The sequence below is a fragment of the Pinus tabuliformis genome, chromosome 4_2 (genome assembly GCF_031772625.1).
Source record: "Pinus tabuliformis cultivar Carrire ecotype Pingquan chromosome 4_2, CPIR1, whole genome shotgun sequence".
Lineage (NCBI taxonomy): Eukaryota > Viridiplantae > Streptophyta > Pinopsida > Pinales > Pinaceae > Pinus > Pinus tabuliformis.
In genome coordinates, this window is record NC_142304.1 from 79,273,647 (window position 1) to 79,296,642 (window position 22,996).

At 37.7% G+C, this 22,996-nt stretch overlaps 1 protein-coding gene across 11 annotated transcripts in view; it reads right to left on the reverse strand.

Moving 5' to 3' along the window:
• LOC149168301 (15-cis-phytoene desaturase, chloroplastic/chromoplastic-like) overlaps window positions 1–22,996 on the reverse strand; it is a 300,807-nt gene that overhangs the window by 210,617 nt on the left and 67,194 nt on the right. For all 11 annotated transcript variants that reach the window (XR_016259746.1, XM_089428225.1, XM_089428224.1 and 8 more), the window contains exon 4: window positions 15,709–15,766. Coding sequence is in view for 10 of the 11 variants with exons in the window: in XM_089428225.1 (XP_089284351.1) it covers window positions 15,709–15,766 (58 nt within the window). In the remaining variant the exon portion in view is untranslated. The remainder of the gene's footprint in view (window positions 1–15,708; window positions 15,767–22,996) is intronic.

Sequence of the window (22,996 nt, forward strand, 5' to 3'; positions counted from 1 at the left end):
ATTGTACTCATCATCATGGTCACCATTGCTCTCCTCTGCTGCATCCTCCTCCTCTGTATCCAATGTCATCTCTGCATCTGTTGCATCCTCCTCCTTTGTATCCCCTTCCTTTGCCCCTTCCCTGCTGCCCTTGATTGAGCCATGAATGCTGTAAAAAAATAAAGAAAAAATGCACAAATTTGTAAAACAAATGCACATGCAAACTGTTGTAATAAAAATGCAAAAAAATAGAGAGAAAATGCACTTACTTGTTGCTTGAATCGCCTCCAAAATGCTCCCACACCCTTTTCTCTTCACTCTCACACACCCACAACAAACCCACAGCAAGAGAGAATGAGTATTGTGAAGTTAGAATGGCCCAAATCGGCCTTTTATTGTCGCGCGGAGGTCAAAAAAGCGTGACAAGTGTCCTGGAATCAGGACACGTTGGTGCCCCATCCGGACACGAGGTGCCCTGATGGGACACGCTTGGACACGATCCAGAGAACACGTGTCCCACCGAGTCATGTCTGATTCGCCCGATTCGGGACACATGAGGCATGGGCAACGAATCCAATTTCTTAGGTCAAAATACTCTAAACTTGCAAAATTTAAATTTTCTAGAAATTTGGCCACTTGGGCATCAAAGATCTAGCTTAGGTCAAAAATTTTGCATGCTAGAATTTTCTGCGTAAATCACTGAATCGGATCTGTAATTTACCTTAAAAGACTCTGTTGACCACTACGTGTCAACTCCCCATAGCAGTACACCCCCTTTTCTTCGCAAAAAGGGATAGCGCCAATGTTTTTAAAACCGGAACCGGTGACCGGACTGGTCCACCTAATGAACCGGTTTACCGACCGGAACCGGTCTAACCGGGACTGGTTTGGTCTAAACGAACCGGTTTTAAAAAAATACATTAAATAATTAATTTTTAATGAAACAAAACTATTTTTAAGATGTAAAACCATGATTCCAAGCCAATAGAGACAAAATATGCAAAGTTTGCTCATTTATATACCATGCAAAGGTGAATATATCAAAATGGCACCGAGTGCAATACATATCATCGACAAAATAGCAAAATACATAAGAAATGAGGCTCTAAATGGCCTATAAAGTCCAAAAACAATGTTGCAAGCTATGAGGCCATTGGCCTACTACAAGTCTACAGTGTACACATGATCAATCATCAAGTCCATCACCACTACTAGACACAGGATCATCATCAAGAGCTACATAGACATCATCTGGTTCAGAGTCTGAGGATGCCTCAGCCTGATCTGCAACCTCAGTATCAATGCCACCAATGACAATAGAAGTGGACCTAATGGAAGCACGAGTTTGTCGACCTGCACGACTAGTGCCTTCCATTGGTTCCTTGCCTTTCCTTGATGCCGCTACTGATCCTGGTTCTGACGCCGCCACATAATCTGCCTCATCCCCCGCTAAAGCCATGTCGATATCAAAATCAACCTCAAACACAGGATCTTCAGTCTCCTCCACCCATTCTGATGTTGGATCAATGTCGTCCAACACAATGGGATCTAGATCAGGTGATTTGCTCATCATTTGGTTCCTCCTCAGTCGAAGGTTGTATTGCACAAAAACAAGATCATTTAACCGTTTTTGTTCCAAACGGTTTCTCTTCTTCGTGTGTATGCGCTCAAAAACAGACCAATTGCGCTCACAACCTGAAGCACTGCAAGTTTGACTGAGGACTCTAATTGCAAACCTTTGCAATTGAGGACACTGGCCACCAAATGACTCCCACCAATGTGCTGCAAAGAAAAAGACAATAATTAGTAACTTAGTTTATAATTTGAATTGTAAAGAACGTAAACAATTTTAACTTGAAATGAAAAACAAAATGGAAATTGGAATTGCTTACCTGGTTGGTCCACATCTCTTGCCATCTTTGCCAAGTTTTTGCCAAAAGTACCACTTGCCATATTGAAAATAGTAAGTTGTCTATGTATTTGCAACTGGTCTACATGGTTAGGGACCATGCGCTCCAAGCAATCAATCAATCCAGCTCTGACCTCCCCATTATGCTGATCTCCTAGTCGATTTTTATAGTGATACCTTGGGTTCAAAAAATACCCAGCTGCATGTATAGGACGATGGAGTTGATTGTTCCATCTGTTATCAATGATCTCCCATATACGGCCATATTTAGCTAACCTGTCCTTGTAAGCTGCCCGTATCTGCTCCTTTGCCTGATCCATAGCTTCATAAATGTAGCCCATGGCCAATCTTTCCCCATCCACCAACCTTAGCACCTTAACAAGGGACTCGGTAATTTTCACAAGCTCTACAGACCTTTTCCAAAAATAAGTGTCTAACACTTTTTTTTTGGTGTCTTTTCCATCTGGTCTACGAGCCCACGGAGATTCAGACCATTCTTTAGAGGAAAACATTTTCTGCAAGTTTTTATGTTGACCATTGAGACATTGCAACGTGAGGAAGTGAGTTGCAAATCTCGTAATTGCAGGCCTAACAAGCTCTTTGCCTCCATTGTGTTTCCTCATTAGGTTCAATACCCATGAGTGGTTGTAAATGTATTTTGTAATGCACTTGGCATGCTCTGCAGTGTTTTTTACCCACTCCACTTTGCCTATATCCTCAAGCATAAGGTCTATGCAATGTGCAGCACATGGAGTCCAAAATATGGTCTTATATTTGGCCTCAACCATCTTTCCAGCAAGAACATAGTTTGAGGCATTATCAGTGATGACCTGCACAACATGTTGCTCCCCAACTTCCTGAATAACGTTATCCAAAAGCTCAAATAGAAGGATTGCATCCTTTACCTTATCAGATGCATCAACTGATTTCAAAAACATGGTTCCTTGAGGGCAAGAAACAAGGAAATTAATGATAGTGCGGTTCTTTCCATCGGACCATCCATCTGACATAATGGAACAACCTGTTTTGAGCCATGACTCTTTAAAATCAACCAAATACTCATCAATGGAAGATATCTCTTTTTGCAAAAGAGCTCCCCTCAAATCATGCATACTAGGGCCTTTGAAGCCCTTTCCTGCAGCTATAACAGAGTCCCACATAGCTTGGTAATAAGGTGAGCGAGCAGCATTAAATGGGATATCTGAATCATACCACCATCTAGCAATGTATTGGTGAGAAGTTTCTTTGCATTGTCTTTTCCAATGTTGATCCAAAGTGGGTTGAGAACTTGGCTGGGAGGAAGTGGGATTAGATTTAGAAGAGGCAATGTTGGCAGAAGATGAGAAATAACTTTGGATGTTTGTTCTCTTTGTTCCTTTTGATGGTTGGCCAAGTCCAACAGAAGGATGAACATAGTGAAAGGGGTCATTGGTGGAAGGGATAGAAGTGGAGTCTTGAATCTCATAATCATCATACCCACTCTCTTTCATGGCTTCTAATAATTCCCTCTTCCTTGCAATGTCATCTTGGATGGCCTTCTCCCTAGCCTTATCCTCATAAAATTTTTCAAGCTTGGAAATGTATTCTGCCCTAATAGGACCTAACAGTGCATTTGGTGCATCACATGGCTTTACTTGGCCTCTTATCCCAGCCAAGTGTTGTTTCAACCTAAGAATACCCCCACCTCCAATAGATTTATGGCATAATTTGCATATCATTTTTCCATCAATTACATCACAATGAGCCCATGCACTGTCCTTTCCTTTTGGAGCCATGTTTGCTTGAAATAATAACAATCTGCAAAGAAATCTGCCATTTAAAAAAAAAAATTGCAGCTAAGCAAAATGGAAAACCAAAAATAAATGTAGGAAAACAAATGCACATGCAAGGCTCAAGCTACAAAATTTGATAGCATAGAGCTAGAGAGTTTATAGCATACATGATAGATCATAGAAGTGAGAAGTTTATAAGTATAACATATTAAAAAAAAATTCATGGACAGCAGACTCAAATGAGGAATTATCAAGTGCAAATCCTTACCTGGAAATGCAAACTAGCTCCCTTAGCCTCCTCTTGAAGATGGCAACTCCACTGACAGCTACACACTATCTCCAAAATAGCTCCAACTCCAACTCCAAGATGACTACTTCAGCAAAAACTCCACACTCTCCAAGCTCACAAACAAACTCACAAACGCTCACAAACAAACTCACAAACACTCCAAATCAGTTGTGTGAGACAAATGAGAGTGAGAGGGGTCTCTTATAGCTTGGAGAGGTGTTTTTGGAGGGAAAATACCTTTACCTCCCCCCCCAAAACCCCTAAACCACAAACCACCAACGCCTTTTTCCAAGATTCGGTGGGCATGCCATAAACCGGCCGGTTTGATACAAACCGGTCGGTTCCGTCCTAAACCGGCCGGTTTTCACCGGTTAGGGCCCAAAAACAGAGAAATGAAGGGTTTGACCGGGTTTTTTGGCCGGTTCGGACCGGCCAGCTAGCTAACCGACCGGTTTGACCGGTTACCGATTTTTAAAACGGTTTTAAAAACATTGGATAGCGCTTGATCGGCATGTCTGTGCCATTCGACAGTCATCGACAGCTTGATCAATTTATGTTGTAAACCCAGTCTGCATATTTAATTGTAAATAATCTTAGCACAGTTGAGTCATGTATGTAAATTGCCTAGGTGGACCTAATTTTCTAGTGATAATCTACGTTCCGGAAGGTTTTTTGTCTCACCGATCTATGATCGGCAGAGTTTTCCTTCAGCCTAACCCCAAAGCCATAATGGATTTTGTCATTAGAATATTAGGAGAATCCTAGTGTGTTAATCTGCTAGATTATAGTTGTGTCGCAGAACTGGGTGGTTTATGAGGGTCTATGTCAAATGGGTTCTCCCCCTTGAGATGTAAAGTTGTAAAAGTCATGACGTAAAGTGTCTTGAGGGTTAGAAAATGTTTTAATCCCCTCATAAGTCCTAAGTCCTAGGTCCTAGGTGATTTTTCCAAAGGCTAAGTTGGAGGATCCATTTAAAAATAAATTAAAAATTAAAAAATTAAAAAAAATAATAATAAAAATAATAATAATAACTGAAAAATAAAAATTTCAAAAAATAAATAAATAAATAAAGTAAAAACCTAAAAATAATAAAATAATAATATTTTGAGTAAATAAATGCAGAATTTCAATTTTTTAAGCATTAAAAATTCGACGGATGAGATTAAGAGATATCTTGATCCTCATCGACGGTCGAGATAAGTTTGACATGGATCACTCGAACTAGTTATTGGGGATTTTTCCTTTAAATAGGATGCTAGGGGTCATTTGAGATCAGAGATTTAGATCTGAGAGTCTGGTGCTAAAGAAAGCTCTCTTGTAGTCATTTTTGTGCTAATAAAGAAAGACTTTGGGGTTAAAAATCTTGCTGGTGTTACTCTTCTAAAAATGCTATAAGATTGTTCCATTTTTTCTACATAATTTGATTTTCAGCCATTAATGATAGCTTAATGAAGATTGATCTAGGCACAGGTATCTTGTCTGATCTTTGGGGTTTGAATGATAGTTTAAATTCTGAAATATAGTGGCAGGTATCTCCATTTGATCGGGGTTTCACTATTGTTTTCTCCTTCTATGTTGATGGTTGATTTTAAGCTGTGCAGAAAATCCCTTTTTTCAGATTTACCGGGCGTTAGGAGAAGTTCTCGGCTGAACCAGCCAACTCCCGGGTTGTGTTTTCTGAAAGAGCCCAGCCAGTTCTTGGTCCCGGGCTTACCATTCGAAATATTTTTTATGATGCATGCAGGGTTTTTTAAAGCGTTTTACATTAAAATTAAATTCTGATAATATTACTATGATTATTGATAAATCTGGCTTCTTAAGAGCTTTCATTTTGTAAATACTGTAAAAAAAAAAAAAAAAAATTGCTGGGTTTAGGGTTTTCAGTTTTTGTTTTATGCACATATCATTTTTGGGTGATTTTTTCATTCCAGGTTGCAGGGTTTGTCTAAGCGATTTTGCTGTCCAAGGGTTTCATATATCAGTTGTTTTCAGATCTGGGGTTTCATTATTTGCAGGAAGTTTATTTTTATGTCCTCCCCATCAAATTCCAACTCCTGTACGCTGCCAAAGCCTGCAAAATTATTACGCTGCCACCATAACCTTGCATCGATTTCCTTCAGCCTCCTGTCCTCCACATTGTTCCCCATTCCACAATCGAGTTTACATCAAGTTGCCCGCAGACAAATTCACTGCCCACCAACGTGTTTTTCTGCTCCAAATCCGTCGCTTGCCTGTTCACGCATATCTACCCACGCTATTTCTGCATTCCCTGCTCAGCCACTTCCATATTTCCCCTCACCTGCACATACTTGCCACGTAAATTCGATTTCTTGTAATACGCTAAGGGAAAGCGTATCAATCGATCTCTGCACATTTCACTGCATAATATCCCCATCAAAATTGTTGTGGCCCGTATCCGTCCAAGCAGAAAATCGTTCATGCCAAAAATGCAATTTGTTTGAACTTGGTAGGAGCGTATTTGACCATATAAAAGGACGGCTCAAGGCCGTCACAATATTGTTCAAAGTTCTGCGATTTAGTGGCTTATACAGAAATTAAAGTCGAGTATTTTACCTAATGGCAGGATCCGAGCAAGGGCTCCTTTAAAAATATTGCCGTCCCACAAAATCTCATTATCATTCGCTGCAATTACTAGAAAGATAAACAGCGGTAAGAGAAAAGCCCTAATGAAACATCAATCGAATTAACTTCATCGCATAAAGACAGCTAAAGTCCCAGCACTCCCCCCTTTCAAACTGAGAGGGCAACGATCAAGAAGCATCACTTTCGTTTTGGCTCTCAGTGTAATTAGGTGAGGTTTCGTTTTCTTTTTATTTCCTTTAGTCATAAGATTAGCTCTTATTTTATTTTTAAAGAATTAAAAGGTTTTCAAAATCAAAATCTCTCGTTTTAAATTAGGTTTTACCTTTTTTAGATTTAGTTTTTTTTTTTTTTTTTTTAGTTTTAGTTGTATTTTGTATTAGCTTTTAGTTTAGATTTAATATTAGAATAGACGTTAATATTAGATTTTAATAGTTTTTTATTTTAGGAATTAAATTTTTTTAGTTTGATAGTTTAATTTTATTATTTTTTAAGCTTTAGATTTAGTTTAAATAGTTTTAATTTTCTTAGATTTTATTAATTAAAATCATAAAAGCATAAAAAATGTTTTTTTTTTAGTTTTCTATAGTTTAGATTTTAAATTTAAAAGTTTCTTTTTTAAGCTTCAAGTTTAAAAAAAAAAAAAAAAAAATTGTGGAAAATTTTTTGCCAGATTCAAGTATTAGCTCTGAAATTTATCATGTTTTATCTTTTTTGCTAAGGCTAAAATTTTCGATGTGTAATTAATGGTTTTTTTTGTGAGATTTAGCATGCTTGAATCATCATAAATGTGATATCTGGTTAGAGTTTAAAATTACGCGGTTGTGCATCGAATTTTATCTTTCGAATTTTTTTTGCTATAATATCGTTATTGAGCTTTAATCGCTAAATCTTTACAAGAACATTGTGGTTTTACTGGATATCTTGCATCGTTCAAGTTATTTGATGATAAATGATTGTTGTACATGGTTTACATCTCTGCAACATTTAGTGAGTAATCATTTAAAAATTAACTTCATAAGGCACTGGTCCATAAAATTAATAAAATCAGCTTAGTGCTTTTTCCTTCGTGTATCCCAATCCAACTGTTTTGCAGTTGGTCGTTCATTTCTCTACAGGGTCTACCCCCCTTAGTCGTGGGAGACAGGCTTAAACGGAGAGATCGGGGATCAGGGTGACAGCCCCCGGTCTGAGCATTGTCGTGACAATATGTGCGACAACAGACTCAAAACTAAATTTTTCAGTTTTGGCAAATTTTTTCTAGTTATGAGCATTTTGGGCACTTGTTGTAGTATCAATGACTTAGTGATTTTCTTATTTACTTCTTGTTGTGATAAGTTAAATCAGATCTGATTTATTTCTTAACACTGCATCTTAAGGTGGTTTAAAACTCATATTTTACTTTAGCAAATTGTTGGGCATCTCAATGATCATATCTAGTCATCATTAGCTTATTGTCTCTTGGATCTAAGGTGTTTTCCTTACTGTTGTTATAACTTTCATACTGTTGTCATAACAGTCATTTGTTACATCTTAAGAGGTCTAAAAATCATAAATTTACATTGGATATTCATTGGGAAATTTTATGTTTCATATACTTGGAAAATTTAATGATTTAAAGAGCTTTTCCTACTGTTGAGATAGGACTAATAAGTGCTAAATTTCTAAAGTATTACAGTTGATCTAACATTGGCTTGTCTTGAATTGAATTTGAGAACTTTTTAACTTGGCACTTAGTCACTCAAGCCCTAAATCTTCTAATCTTGTCTAAAGTTGTTTTGACATTTAAGATATTGTGGTTATAGGCTTGATTGAATCCAATTGAGCAGCCCTTGATAGTTGGCATTGAATAATAAGATCACAAAATATCTTGTTGAGAATCATCTTTGGTAATTGCAGTTGACATATTGTAACCATTGGTTAATCGATAATTGGATAAATTTCTCTAAGTTCTTATCACAAATTGGTTAAGCATCTTGTGGATTAAGTACTTAAAGAACCCAAACAAATCTTAACTAAAGATAATTTCACTCATCATCATTGCACAAGCATTCTAGGAACTAGTTGCATTAAAACTTACCTCCAAGCATAAGTCCGATTGATAGAAACATAGGACCACGCTTCTCACCTAGCTTGAAGGGGCTTAGCAACTCTTCGGTGGTTAACACAGTGACCTTGCAGTCGTCAAAGCCATAGTCTCTGCAGCGCCAGAGGCATCAGGTGATAGGAGCCTAATAGAAGGTATCATTAATCAAGCCTTAGCCTACTTCCTATTAGCCTCCTTCCACAACCTACCTTGGAGCATGGCTTCAACACAGTTAAGGGAAGGTTACACTTAGACTCGGCATATAATTAAAACTAACCAAGATCACTGTGTCTCGCATAGGTCTTAGGACTTACATATCATATAAGTTAGTCAATCATTTTCAAACAGCGGATATCCATCTGGTCATTTGGTTCCAATTTACTACAAGCAAGAATTTGCAACTCCATTAAGGCAATGGTCTCATACTTTAAAATCTAATCTAATTAATAATCTTGCTTAAATTCAACCAAGTGGCTAGGCTACTCATCTGTGTCTCCCAAACAAGTTTCCAACTTGTTTTCGTTCACCTCATTTGTAATGTTCCTAAGTAGGAATACAAGTGATATACAAGCATACAATCAGTTCAGCAAACAAAAAAACGAAATAGACACTAAGCACCCATGGAAATGCTGGAAATAAGGAACTGCTGAGCCATTTTATTACTTCTTCAAGAGAAAAATACAATAGTAAATAGAATGGTGCACCTGGGCTTGTCTCAATGGACAAGTATGACCAAACAGCTGAACTGAAGGCTGCTACAACTGTTGCACCAAACTACATTGCGCTGCCCAGAAAACTACTCTTTCTGCTGACTTCGAAGGGCTGGAATCACTACTTCCCATGTTCATAAAATTATGAGATTTGAGCTCCTGACTCCTTGGCTGGTTCAGAGTTTTGAAATTCGACCCCCAAGGAGCCCAACTTCAGCTACAACTAAAAAACTCGATCTGCTGGATTATGACTGTAAAACCTCCTGGAAAATTCCAAGAGTGTTGGGTTAATCCCTCGTACAGATCTCCTAACTTCCTGGATGAGTTTCTGGGCTATAGCTCTTGCCCTCGAGACCCACGAAATTGTTGGACTGTCCCTTTGCGTTGTCTCCCAGGCCTCAAATTCGAACTACTGGGTTGTTGGCTTCTTTGGCTCCAAAACTCTCACTAAATGTTGGCATAATGTTGTCCTTCAGATTCCTTGGCTCCTCCAACAAGTGGTTGATCCACTATGGCTCAATCTCCCTCTGCGTGTTCTCCCTGTGGCCCAAAAATACGCATTTCCTGAGTGTAGCTAAGTGATGGTGCTGTAGAAACTCCCTGGATCTCCTAAAAATGCTGGTGGAACTGCCTTCCTAGGGCGGGCACTCGAAGTCCCCCGAAGGTAAGGTTGAATCTCCCGCTTGAGAGATTCATGGTTGAACAGCCAGTTGACTCGGCTAAGCAGCTGAGCAAACAGTCAAGTAAATTCGATTTGCAAGGTGAATGAATGATCCAAATGAGAGCCTCCTCCTCCTTTTGTCTTCGTGGGCCTTCCTTGCCTCATGTGGGCCCCTCCAATCAACATCTGAATTCCCTCCAAGCCAATCGAATGGCCTAGTTCCAATTCCCACGTGGGTGGCCCCCACCTTTCACTAGCAATTAAATTAAGCCGAAATTTCTCCTAAGTCCCTAAATCGAAACTGGTGGCTCCTTTTCCTTAGCCAAAAATGTGCAAAAAAGTGTAGAGATAACCTGTAACAAATGTGTTTGAGAAGGGACATGACAGTCCTCCCCTCCCAAATGTTGCTTGCCCTCAAGCAACCTCAGAGTTGGGTGCTCCAAAATGTGCTCACCCTCCTAGGTGGCATCCTCATCCGGCAAGTTCTTCCAACGTACCAAGAACTCCTTGTTGGTCCTGCTCCTCAGCTTCCTCTCCCTCCTCTACAAGATGGGCTCAGGCTCCAAAACCAAGTGACCCTCATCATCCAGTGGGGGTAACTCTACTGTTGTTGTCACCTATTGCCCCAACACCTTTTTAAGGCACAAGACATGAAATACATTGTGAATCCTGCTCCCTGGAGACAGCTCCAACTCATAGGCCACCTCCCTAACTTGTCTGATCACCCTGTATGGCCCACAGAAGCGAGGTGGTAGCTTCTCAGCCCCCGTCTGCTTCAATGTGGACTTCCTGTACGGCTGCAGCCGAAGGTACACCAAGTCCCCCTCCTCGAAATGCCTCTTTCTCTGGTGTCGGTCTGCGTACACCTTCTGTTTGTTCTATTCTGTCACCAAGTTATCCTTGAGAGCCTTAAGGATGTCTTGGCTCTCTTGTATAATCTTTGGCCTTTAGGGCCCGGCTGTCTCCAAAAACAACATCAGCAAATAATGTATCATATCCATACAAGGCATGGAAAGGAGTCATACCAATGGACATGTGGTGGGTGGTGTTGTAGTAGTACTCGCCCAAATGCAGCCAACAGATCCAAGCCCTCTGCTGTCCTATCACGTAGTTCCCTAGGATACCGGAAACGGCTGCCTGAAGGGCCAAAACGCCGTTTTACGTTTTGGATACGTATTCACCCCAGAAACGGCAAAAAAACGGCTCAAAAACGTTTTGGGTGATTTGGAAACGTTTTGTTTTTTTCTAGTCGTTTTTCAGCCGTTTTCTTGAAAAAACCCTCCCGTTTAAAAAAACCAATACGTTTCAGCAAATCGTGATACGTATTTTAAAAATTTCAAAACATTTGGTCAGCAAAAACCTTGCCCGCCAAGAACAGATTTTCAGATTTTAGCATTTTAAGTTTTGAAGTTGTAAATTTTAACTTTATGGGCACGGTTTATGATTCATTCTACCCTAACCTAATTCCTAAATGACAAGAGCAATGATTGCTGAGTGTTGAGTTCACTGCCCCCACTGAGAGTTTCGCTGCCCGTTGAAAGTTACTGAACCTGCGAGCATCGTTGGACTTGGTACACGACTGATAATCTTTGTCTCTTTTTATCTTTCGATTCATCTCTAGAGTCTAAAGTTTAAATGCAATGATTTCTTGCTTTCAAGTTTCTGCGGCATTAGCAGGCTGTTTCGTTTTCTCTACACTGTACAATGAGTGAGTATGTAGGACAACAAAGTTACAAACATTAACCTCTTCTCCTCCATCGTTCTGTCTGGATGGTAAATCCCAGGTGTGTTTTATATAGTATTATGGTTGATACTGTCAAAACTTCCAGTTCCGGCTATGTTAATTAGATGTCCCATTGATGTTTGTGCTCAATCTTCTGTCATCTGAAAATATGCAACTAACACTGCCATGTTATACTAGTCTTTGAAAGGGAGGGCTTGGCGTATCTTTCACCGTTCACGTCTTGTTCACGTCTCATAAGTCTAACTTAGGAAAAGAAGACTGATGAAGTTAATTAAACAATGCTGGAAATTGAGTTAGGAAAATATAACAAAGCGTAATTTAATTACAATAGTGACTTAGATTTAATCTCAATCATTGATCTCAAGTGAGGTGAGATCTAATCTCAATCATCAATCACTTTGGAGATTAGTGTTAGGGATTTAGCTTAATTACAAAACACAGCTTAAAGAGAGAAGAAGACAGATTTGAGAAGAGCATTTTCTCAATGAGAGATCTCAGCAAAAGGTGAAGGACGTTCATCTAGAGGTCAAGGCCAAGGGAGGAAAATATCAAGAGAGATTTCAGCAGCAAGAGATCATTCCTAGCAGGATTGTACAGAAAGTTTAGCAAATCAACAAGGAGCAGTCGTAGATGTGAGGTAGTATTCAGCTAGAGATCTCACACTTGTCGCATGGGCAAGGTTCGTATAGTTGGTGCAGTTGCCCAGGTGCGCAGAGTCCAAATTACCCACACAATTGAGGGCATGTTACAAAATGAAGAAAACATCAGGTCGTTGGGGTGTTCCATAGGATATTTGGAGGGTCATACAATTGGTACAAGTGCCTAGAAAATCTTTGTAATTGTTGTAGCTTGTATTTTTCTTAGTACAGCCCTTTTCCTAGTTAGGGATCCCTCATTGTTCTAAGTAATAAAAGTGAAGTTCAGTTGCAGACTAAATTCCTACGTGAGAATCATTTCCTATGTTTGCTTCCGCTGTCAATTTCTGAGTAAAAATTCCACTGTGTTTTTTTATTCAATAATTGCAGATTTAACTTTCTAGGTTATAAACTTACTAGGAATAGTAAACCAGATCTGGTCTTAGAAGTTTAACAATAGGCAATGTATGAAGTCGGTGTCAAATGTCACATCAAAGAAAACGGCATTGATAATTCAAAGAGTGTCAACCGTTTGAATTATCAAGAGAATGCACTCAAAACCACCTAAACTTAACATCATGGGGACAATGCATGCATGCTAAACTAAGAAAACATCCTCCTAGCTACTAGCCTACTAGACGTAACCATACATAGCTCTTGAGTCCAGTTACCACACAAACAAGTTCTCCAACATAGATTGTGTTCAATACAATGTTATCAGAACCGAACCGGTGACCTAACCAAAAAACCCTTTGAACCAGGAATCGGTCGACCAAAAACAAATAAAATAATCAAATTTTAAAGAAAAACATATATATGCATGTGCATCCATACAAACTGAAATCATTTATGCACAAATAAGCAATAGTTCTCATTTATATAGCATGTAAGGGTGCACATGACCAAAATTGCATTGAGTACAATCTATCTCTAAACTGAAAATATATCAATAAATAGGGTCTAGATGGCCTCTAGCATCCCAAAAAAATCATGCTACAACAAATGCCTACCTATCATCAAAATAATTGTCTATATTGGGATTTTCGTCATCAATATCACCCTCTAACAATTAAAATAACATAGAAAAAACGTAACATGTCAAGTCAAGATTTTGTTTGAGTGATACGTACATTTTTAGTAGGGTCGTGATAGAGGAGTTTGACAACCAATGCCCCTAACATATAGGTACATAAAGGATTTGGCGCCTTTGATTGAATACTAGTTCCATACCCTCGTACATGACCAAATCCGATGGAAACATTGCAATCCCCCCAATCCTAAAATCCTGAAAGACTATTGAGCCTGCTGGATTTTGAGTGAGATCTAAAATTTTACTTTCTCCATATGAAATCCAATGAGGTCGGAACCACTCTCAAACATCCTTAGTCATTCTCCTTTATCTTTCATTTTCATCTTTTTACTTTGAGAATTTAACATTACCTTGAATTGCGCAGCAATATCAGGGCCATAGGCTTGAATATTAGGCTGCCCCAATCAAAAATTCCTGTTTTTCTTAAAAAAAATGCATTTCGAACATCTTTGATCAACCTATACATAACCAGCCAGTTCAATACAAAATCAGCCGGTTCAGTAAAAAAAGGCTCGTTTGGCACCAAACTAGCGATTTTTGTCTCTGAACATCAAACCGGACTGGTTTGGTCCCCAAACCAGTCGGACTGGCCGGTTCCATCAATTCTGGTCCGGATTTGATAACACTAGTTCAAGAGAGTCAAGGTTTAGAGAGGAGACATATCTCTTGAGAACATAAATCAGGGTTTCACAAAGGTGATACAAGCTACAAGAGCATTTCATTGACGTTAGTCTTGGAGACATAACTCCAAACTCCTTTTTTTCCCTCTTCCATTATCACTGAAAGTTTTTCTCAATATTGAGACCCTCAAAATTTTGTCTTGAGGTCAAAACCCAACAGCCTGGCTCACAAAGTTTACCGATGACCATTTTCATTTTTAGAGCTTTCTCTGGGTTTATTCACTAATCCCAAAAGTTTGCTTTCCTCAGAGGTGTTGCAAAATCAACTCTAACCTCACTCAGTTTGTTGACCAAGTTTCCAAATCAACATCTTCAAAAACTCAAAAATCTACCCTTAGAATTGTTATAGAGGTCGAACCTAGGAGCCTTTTGTATAGAAATTTATCATCTACCACTCTCAGAGCTCACTATCCATTGTCATCCAAAACAAACTTGATTTCGTCACAAAAATAGGATCTAACCTTAGAGATCTTTGATTCCCAAAGATTATCACAAAAAGGTGAAACCATATTTTCCTGTGGACAATATGAACTGCTTTCTTTTGTCTCAGATTAGAAAACGGAATATGGTTGCCATTTCCACAGGAAGCCAAACTTAGCACTTTATGATCTCAAAAGCTTGAAAAAAACCCTGAGTTTTGTTGCTACAATTTCAAGAAAAACACTAGTGTCAATTGCCTGTTGCCAAAAATTGAAAAAAGAAACCTATAGTTTTTCCCACCTATCCTCATTATTGTCGTGACTGACCAAAGCTTTCAAGCCTACACCGACAATCTCATCTGGACTTGTCTCCCAAGCGAAGATTTGAACCACAGGACATTAACCTCTGTTTGTTCTCCTCTGTTGCAGAATTTTGGGATAGTAAATAATTAGTTGTTTTCAGTGAGCTAACCTTACAAAACTACCAACACAATCAGATCACATATAAAGATGCAAGATAAGGAGTGGATTCAATAGAAAAGAGCACGTAAAGGCATCAAGGATATTTAATAAAGCTGGAAGATATTTTCCCACAATGAAATTGATTAGAATATTTTAACAGGTTACAAGGATATGATGATAAGATAGCCATGGAATTTGCACTAAATTTCCAGAACATTAAGAACCAAGATTAGATAACCTCTGTAAAGGACCTAGAAATCCAAGTGAATGAAGCTGTGATCCACGCGGTCTCCAGTCTCCCAGTGGGGCTGGCCTTGGGGCAAAACAGATAGACAGCCTACTATAGATGCTAAAAAACTATTCTTTCTAAGCTATGAGGAGCCTGAGGAAAACAAGAATGGTGTGAAGAGGGAGATTTTGCTTAATCCCTAGGATGAGGTGGACTACCACCTCTCAAAATACATTACATGTGAAGGAAGGCTCAGCATGTTAGTAATGAAAGAAACTAAATTTTAGACACAAAAGACTATAGGTATATGAGGTGTTACAAAGAAAGGAGTTGCTCACATACTCTTCAAAAAAAAATGACTAAACCTAGTAGACGTATTCTTTCTTTGGGAAATGAAATTATTTATGTTCAATTTTATACCAAAAGTAAGAACTTATCTTACAGAATATATGTAAGCCTGTCTCATACCAATCCCCATCATCGTCCTTCCATGCAGCTACCTGCCAAATCCCCAAAGGTAAATAATTATTAAAAAACATACAATACTTTCCATCACAATATGTTCTTAAAGTTATCAATTGCAACCAAAGCACTAGCATCGTAAGCGTGGGACACAACATTGTCAACTGGGTCTAGCCAAAGTGGTTGCAGGATGAAATGTTATCCTCCCAACCCAATTTATTCTCGTAAGTGGCACGCTGAGCTCATAATGAGTATATTGTTGCAATAGCTTCATGCCCTTTTGTTGACCTGGCCTTGTGCTGTGATGAATCTAGGGTTTATCCTAGGTACCATAGTCGGATTGAGGGGAAGCACACGGGTTTTCCCTACATGTTGTAACCTAGAAAAAGAAATGAACGAGACACAAACATAATCTCTAGAAGCATGGGTCACAAACAACTTACTGCATTGTAAAATTAATAAATTTTACCTTCATATAGAGAAAGCATGCATGTAAAAATGAATTAGGATACATGTGTAACAATGTGTTTCTTTCATAAAGCTAAATGTTTCACAGACAATTATTTAATTTGAGGTTGCAAAGAAGTAAACTTGCAACATGTGGTTGTGAGGCATTTAAGAAACATCAAGAAATGAAATGCACAAAATGTGGTGCAATATGTAACGAACAAGGTTCGTGAAGCGAACAAAGTTCCTTCTTTAGATTAATTACTCCAGAAGACTTGGAATATGAAGATATCCATTGCGGATACAAATATTATATATTAAATGTATGAAGAATAATGATACAATGAAAGTGAGGGGCATGCTTATATATTAGGTAGGTGCCTCTTCATAGAGAGTCATGACCCATTTAGACATGCCTCTTCAACCTAATTACTAATTAACTAATCATTATTTATAATTATTATCATTTACATTATTTCTATATAGTTTATTCATAACATTGCCTTCCTCCTCAAAAAAGCTTTGTCCTCAAAGCTTGTTGATGCAAAAGGCTTGATCTTTTTTTCGGTTTTGAATATCTTCTCGTCTCGACATTGTCATCTTCGTTGATACCAGATGATATGATCTTCTAAGTGACAAACAAAATTGTCACACTGAGAAGGGATCAGACCATCCTAGATTAATCTTTTGTTGAATATTTTGATCAGTGGAATTTTGTAACGAATCGTCATCATATGACTGGATTGAGGTTACATCAATATTCTTTGGAACATCAGTTTCTTGTTTCTGTTCTAAATGGTTCTGATACATAGTGGAGCATAAAACTTCTGGATAGATAGAAATATATATATAGAAATATTTTATTAATAGATGAATAGACAGATGATGATATTACAATTGCGGGTGCCTGGCTTATGTATCGCCATGGACACCCTTTGGGGAAAGGGCATGATCTTATGATCGTGCCCTTTCATCTAATTTAACTGAAAATTAAATAATAACCTAATTTAACTAATTTTTTACATAACATTGCCTTCCTCCCAAAAGAATGCTTTGTCCTCAAAGCATACGCAACGACGGATGTTGTTGACAAAATGCTTCATTCTCCCAAGAAGCGTCTTCTTCGGTAAGTCCTTCCACTTGATTATATATTCCAAGATGATCAAGGTCCCACACTTTAAAAGGTCTTGGATCAATCTCTCAATTTCCGTTTTTTGGTGATGTGAATATCGGTATGGCTTGATGTTGACGGGATCTGATCTTGCCTTGACTTCTATTGTATGCTCAATTTCCCTATTAGGTGGCATCTTCATAGGTAGGTCTTGAAATACATTTTCATGCTTCCGAATCAGATCTTGTATCTCTGGTGACTCCTTTTTGGTCATATTTGCAGATAACATTTCTAATTGGTGACATTGTATTGCATAAGCAGGTGCTCTTCTTCGACTCAGCTTCATCATCTGAGATGATGATACAACTTGATTTTCTGGTGCTTGGAATCCGTGTAGCTTGTACTTCTGACCTCCCCATTTGAATTTTATAAATTGTACTTGATGGTTGGCGGCATAAGTACCTAAAGTTCGTAACCATTGGATACCTAAGACTACATCTACTCCTCCTAACGGTACTGTGAAGAATGGAGACTCTAGATTAAAGTCTTGAATCTGCAAATTGACCTTATGGCATTTCCCTACCTTTTCAATCTTCTTACCATTAGCTACCATCACTTTCATGTTTGGCAAGGGAAATGAAAAAATATTGAGTCTCTTTGCCACGGTTGCATCTAAAAAATTGTGTGTGCTACCCGAGTCGATGAGAACCACTATGTTGTTCTTCTTTATGTGTCCTTTTAACTTTAAGGTCTGAGGTTGTGATATACCTGTCATAGCTGATAATGACACTTGCGGAATACTTCCGTCATCTAATTCTGGTGAGAATTCTAGGGCGTCTTCTGTGTCTTCTATGTCATAATCTTCACTGTTTGAATCATTGGTTGCTTCATAATTATATAGGTTCTTTGGTTCTTTTCCTTTAGCACATCTATGTTTGGGGTCCCACTTCTCACCACAGCGCTTGCATTTACCCTCCTTTATCCTTTGCACTTCCACATTAGATTTTTCATCTTCACGACGATGTGGTGGAACATATCTTGTATTATTTGAGTCCACATACTGGGGTATCCTTCGTCTTGCATAAGCTTTTTCTGCTTTTGACCAAAATATTGGTTCGGATTTCTTTTCGGCTGTTTTTGCTTTTCGTCTTGCTACTTCTACAGATGTAATATCATGCATCTCAAGTTCTGCTTGTAAATGAGTTTTGAGTCCCGAGATGTATGACTGAATTAGACAAGATTCTGATAACCCAGGTACTCGTGTTACTAAGGTCTCCCATTCTTAAGTGTATTCATCCACACTTCCTTTTTGTCGTAATTTGATGAGTTTTGAAAAGAATTCTTCTTCCTTTACACCTTGGAATCTTTTGAAGAATGCATCTTTAAATTTCCTCCAGCTAATGACGTGTGTTGTCTTTTTCCACCACATATACCAGTTATATGCTTCTCCCTCCATTTTCATGGATGCATGCCTGAGTTTTTCGTCATCATCATTGATGTCATATATCTCAAAGTATTCTTCTGCTTTATTTATCCATGCGACATTGTTTTTTTCGTTTCCATCGAATTTAGGCATCTCGACTTTTGCCCTTCGCTGGTATGTTGCTACTGGTTGAGCGAAAAAAGGGTGTTGATTGGTAAAGTTATCCCAGAGTTGCTTGTTTGTAAAGGCTGTGTTACTTGCTTCTTGGTGGGGTGTCGCTGATTTTCTTGGGGATTCAACCTTTTCATGAGAATCTGTTGACTTTGTTGAATCTAATGAGAGGTGTTCTTGATTCTCTTCACTTTCTTTTAATAGCTCTTCGGGTGTACAATTCGACCTTTTACACAGAAGTCTCAGCATTGTTAAGGCATCTCTGATGTTTACTTATGTTTGGACATGTTGACTTTCCATCTTTATCTCTATTCGATTTGTCGTATCTTGAAGATTTTTTATTTTGTCCGCTTGCTCCCCAAGCTTGATCTCGAATTCATTTAGTCTTTTATTGACCTCATCGTGGTTGCTATTTATCTTATGCTCTGCATCCAACAACTTTTTTTGGAAATTCGCCATTGTCATTGTCGACATTGAGCGGGTTTGCGGGGGCGTGTATTTATTTGCCAGCTAAAATATTTTTCCTCCCCCTTTTTGTTTATTAGCTAAAATAATTTTTATACATATAAATTTTAATTAATTAAAATAAATTTAATTAATTAAATTAATATATGTATATAACTTTTAATTAATTAAAATAAATTTAATTAATTAAATTAACTTATATATATATATATATATATATATAATTTTTAATTAATTAAAATAAATTTAATTAATTAAATTATTTGTATTGTATATAATATATAATATAACTATATATATATTATAAATATATATAACCACAGTTTCACCGATACAGTTTCCAACTATATACTATATGTATATAAAATTATATATAATATATAATATATAATTTTTAATATAATATAGTTATATATATTATATAATATATAATTTTTAATATAATTTAATTATATATATTATACATATATATAATAAAACTCTTATCGACTTTAACTTGGAGCGACACGACGGTTTGAACGGATCAACAAGACAGACGTGGGCAATAATAAAGAAACAGAGTGATGAGGAATAGCGGACAGTGGCGACTGTAACAATTTCGGAAGGCGGAAGCGTGTGGCAGACGACTTGCAGGGTTGAAGAACAAGGCGTTGACTGGCAGCGTCTACAGAAAACGGTGGTGGAAGGAAATAACACTATCAGAACGCAAACTTCTGTGTATTTGCAGGTGGACAAGCGAGAATCGACCCGCTCTAATACCAATGGAGCATAAAACTTCTGGATAGATAGAAATATTTTATTAATAGATGAATAGACAGATGATGATATTACAATTGCGGGTGCCTGGCTTATATATCGCCATGGACACCCTTTGGGGAAAGGGCATGATCTTATGATCGTGCCCTTTCATCTAATTTAACTGAAAATTAAATAATAACCTAATTTAACTAATTTTTTACATAACACATAGCATGGTTGAGTTGTCTACTCCCATGATTCGGATGTTGATATGGAACTTTTTTGGTTTGACTTTACCTTATTAAGTGTGTGGAAATTTTTTTATTTACTTCAAGTGATGATGTTGTTGGGTTGGTTACAGAACGTTCACTTGAGATGTTTATCATCTGAATTGCAACATCTAAGTGTGTATTTTCTTCAACTGACTTGTCTTCTTCTTGAGTTGTCATATTCACTGGATCGATGTCCGTTTTTTCTTCAACTTGAATTTCTACATTTGAAGATTTCGACGCTTTCTTTTCAACAAGTTGTTGCCCCTTGTTTCCAACAACTTCTTATCCTTCTTAATCTTCTTAATTTGAGTTAGTAATTTTTCACTATGGTCTCTAAGTTGAGAAACTTCCTCATTCTTGTCAACGGTGATTTTGTCAACTTCCCTTTGCATATTTTGTATTGCTTTTTTACTTTCTTGAAGAATTACTTTTGAGATTTCTTGTATGTCTTCTGGCGTCACTGAATCTGGCTTCAAAGTAACATCTTGTAGCGTTATTTTTTTCTTTTTGTGGGAAAATGTCAAAAACTTCTTTTTTGTATTTAGAATAAAGGACCCTAGAGTTTCCATCCAGGGTGAGCCCAAAACAATGTCACTATCGTCAAAAAATAAGGTTTTCACGGTGAATTGCGAGGTAAAAGTATAATCTCCAATACTTAGGTGTAGATTGCTTATGTCATATTGTTTGTCACCTGTGTCAACAAAAATCGTTTCAACTATATTTGATTCAGGAATCACTAATTGGTTAGCACATTTAGGACTAACATAATTACTTCTTTCAGTAGGACTGATAGAGATTATGATATCTCTTCCTGCGAGTGATCCTTTGATTTTAAATAGTGTATCAACACATTTACTAAAGGTTTTAGGAAATCTTCCCTCAATAGTTTCCATTTTTCTTTTTTCGGATGAGCTTTAAGATTTTAAAATGGCCTTTTTTTCTTTTTTTTAAATCTATTTCTGGCTATATTTTTCAACCCCTTGTATTTCCTTTCCTCGAATATTTTATATTTGAAAATAAAATATTTTATTTTATTCACTTAGTAACCCTTCCTTTCTTTAATTAAGACTTCAAACTCTACTATATATGTATGCCTTTCTTTATATTAAGACCCTTTTCTTAATAACTTTATTATCTTACTATAATAATAGTTTCACTTCACTCCTTTTAACTTTATATATATATATATATATATATATATATATATATATAGATATATATTCTCTTTTTGGTAAGAACTTTTATATTGTCACCCCACTTATCTTAACTTTTATAATGTCACACCACTTAATATAAAAGTCCCACTTAATATAAATTTTTATGTTGTCACCACACTTACAATAAAAGTCACACTTAATATAACTTTTATGATGTCACCACACTTGATATAAAAGTCACGCCTTTTCATATGACAGGGTCACGATGTTCACCATTCAATTTGAGCGACCCTTCAATTTTCTATTGTACCAGCAGACTTGGAATACTCTGCGGATCTGGGTTTATGCACTTCAAGAGGGTCTAAGCTTCACCTAGGTGTGAATTTATGCCACCACACGTCCGAGGAATAGGTATTACTGCAAGTGGGAGCTTATGCCTCTATATGTCGAAGAGAAAGTGTCATTACAAGAGTAAGTTGTACCTCCACAAGTCTGGTTTTTATTCTTGCATAGATCGAAAAATGAGTATCACAAGTCAGAAGGTATGAAAATGCGTACAGTGGTAGAAACACTACCACTAACAAAAAAACGAATTTGATTGACTATATACCTGTTGGTTACAACAACTTTAATTCACTGCACGACAATTGGACCCGATTTCAATTAGTTGTAGTGGTATTGAATGTGGTGAAAGACTGTATGGACCGAACCGCAGATATCTTATAGTGTTGTGCAACATTAGATGGCGGTAATGGCCGAGCGAAATGACTCGTTAGGAGGCGACTACGACAATGGTGCCAGCCAAAGGTAGTGGCGGCGGAGTCGACTGCAGCACTGTGAGGGTTGCACGAGGGTTGTTTGAAGGTGCAAGGTCGCGGCGACGTCGAGCACATCGACGAGTCACAGGAAATGCTTTGATGGCCGAGCAGGATGGAGCAGAGTCTGTCGTTGGCGGCGAGAAGGAATTATGGCAGCGGTGGGTGCTCAGATGGCTGTAAAACGTTCAGACGGTGGTCCGAAACTGGAGGGCGGCAGCGGTGGGTGCTCAAATGGCTGTAAAACGTTCAAACGGTGATCCGGAACTGGAAGGCAGCAGCAGGTTGGTGGTTGAGAGTTGGGCTCTGCAGGGAGGTCATTTTTTTTGTAATATATGTATTTGATTTTATTTTTTTTAAATATCACTTTCTTATTTATTTTATTTTTTTTGGTTATATAATTTTTTTTCTTCTTTTAATTTTAATGGCCAAAGGTCTAGCAAAACAAAGAAGAGGAGAAACTCCCAATTTCTGAGCGAAACGCTTCAATTATACGACAACAAAGTTGACTAAATGTTGATGGCCAAAGGCCTGGATCGGAGAACGAGGCTCTTGTGCAGCGGTTGAGCAGCCAGAGGATCGTATAGCTTTGATACCAAATGAAGTGAATAAAGTTCCTTCTTTAGATTAATTACTCCAGAAAACTTGGAATATGAAGATATCCATTGA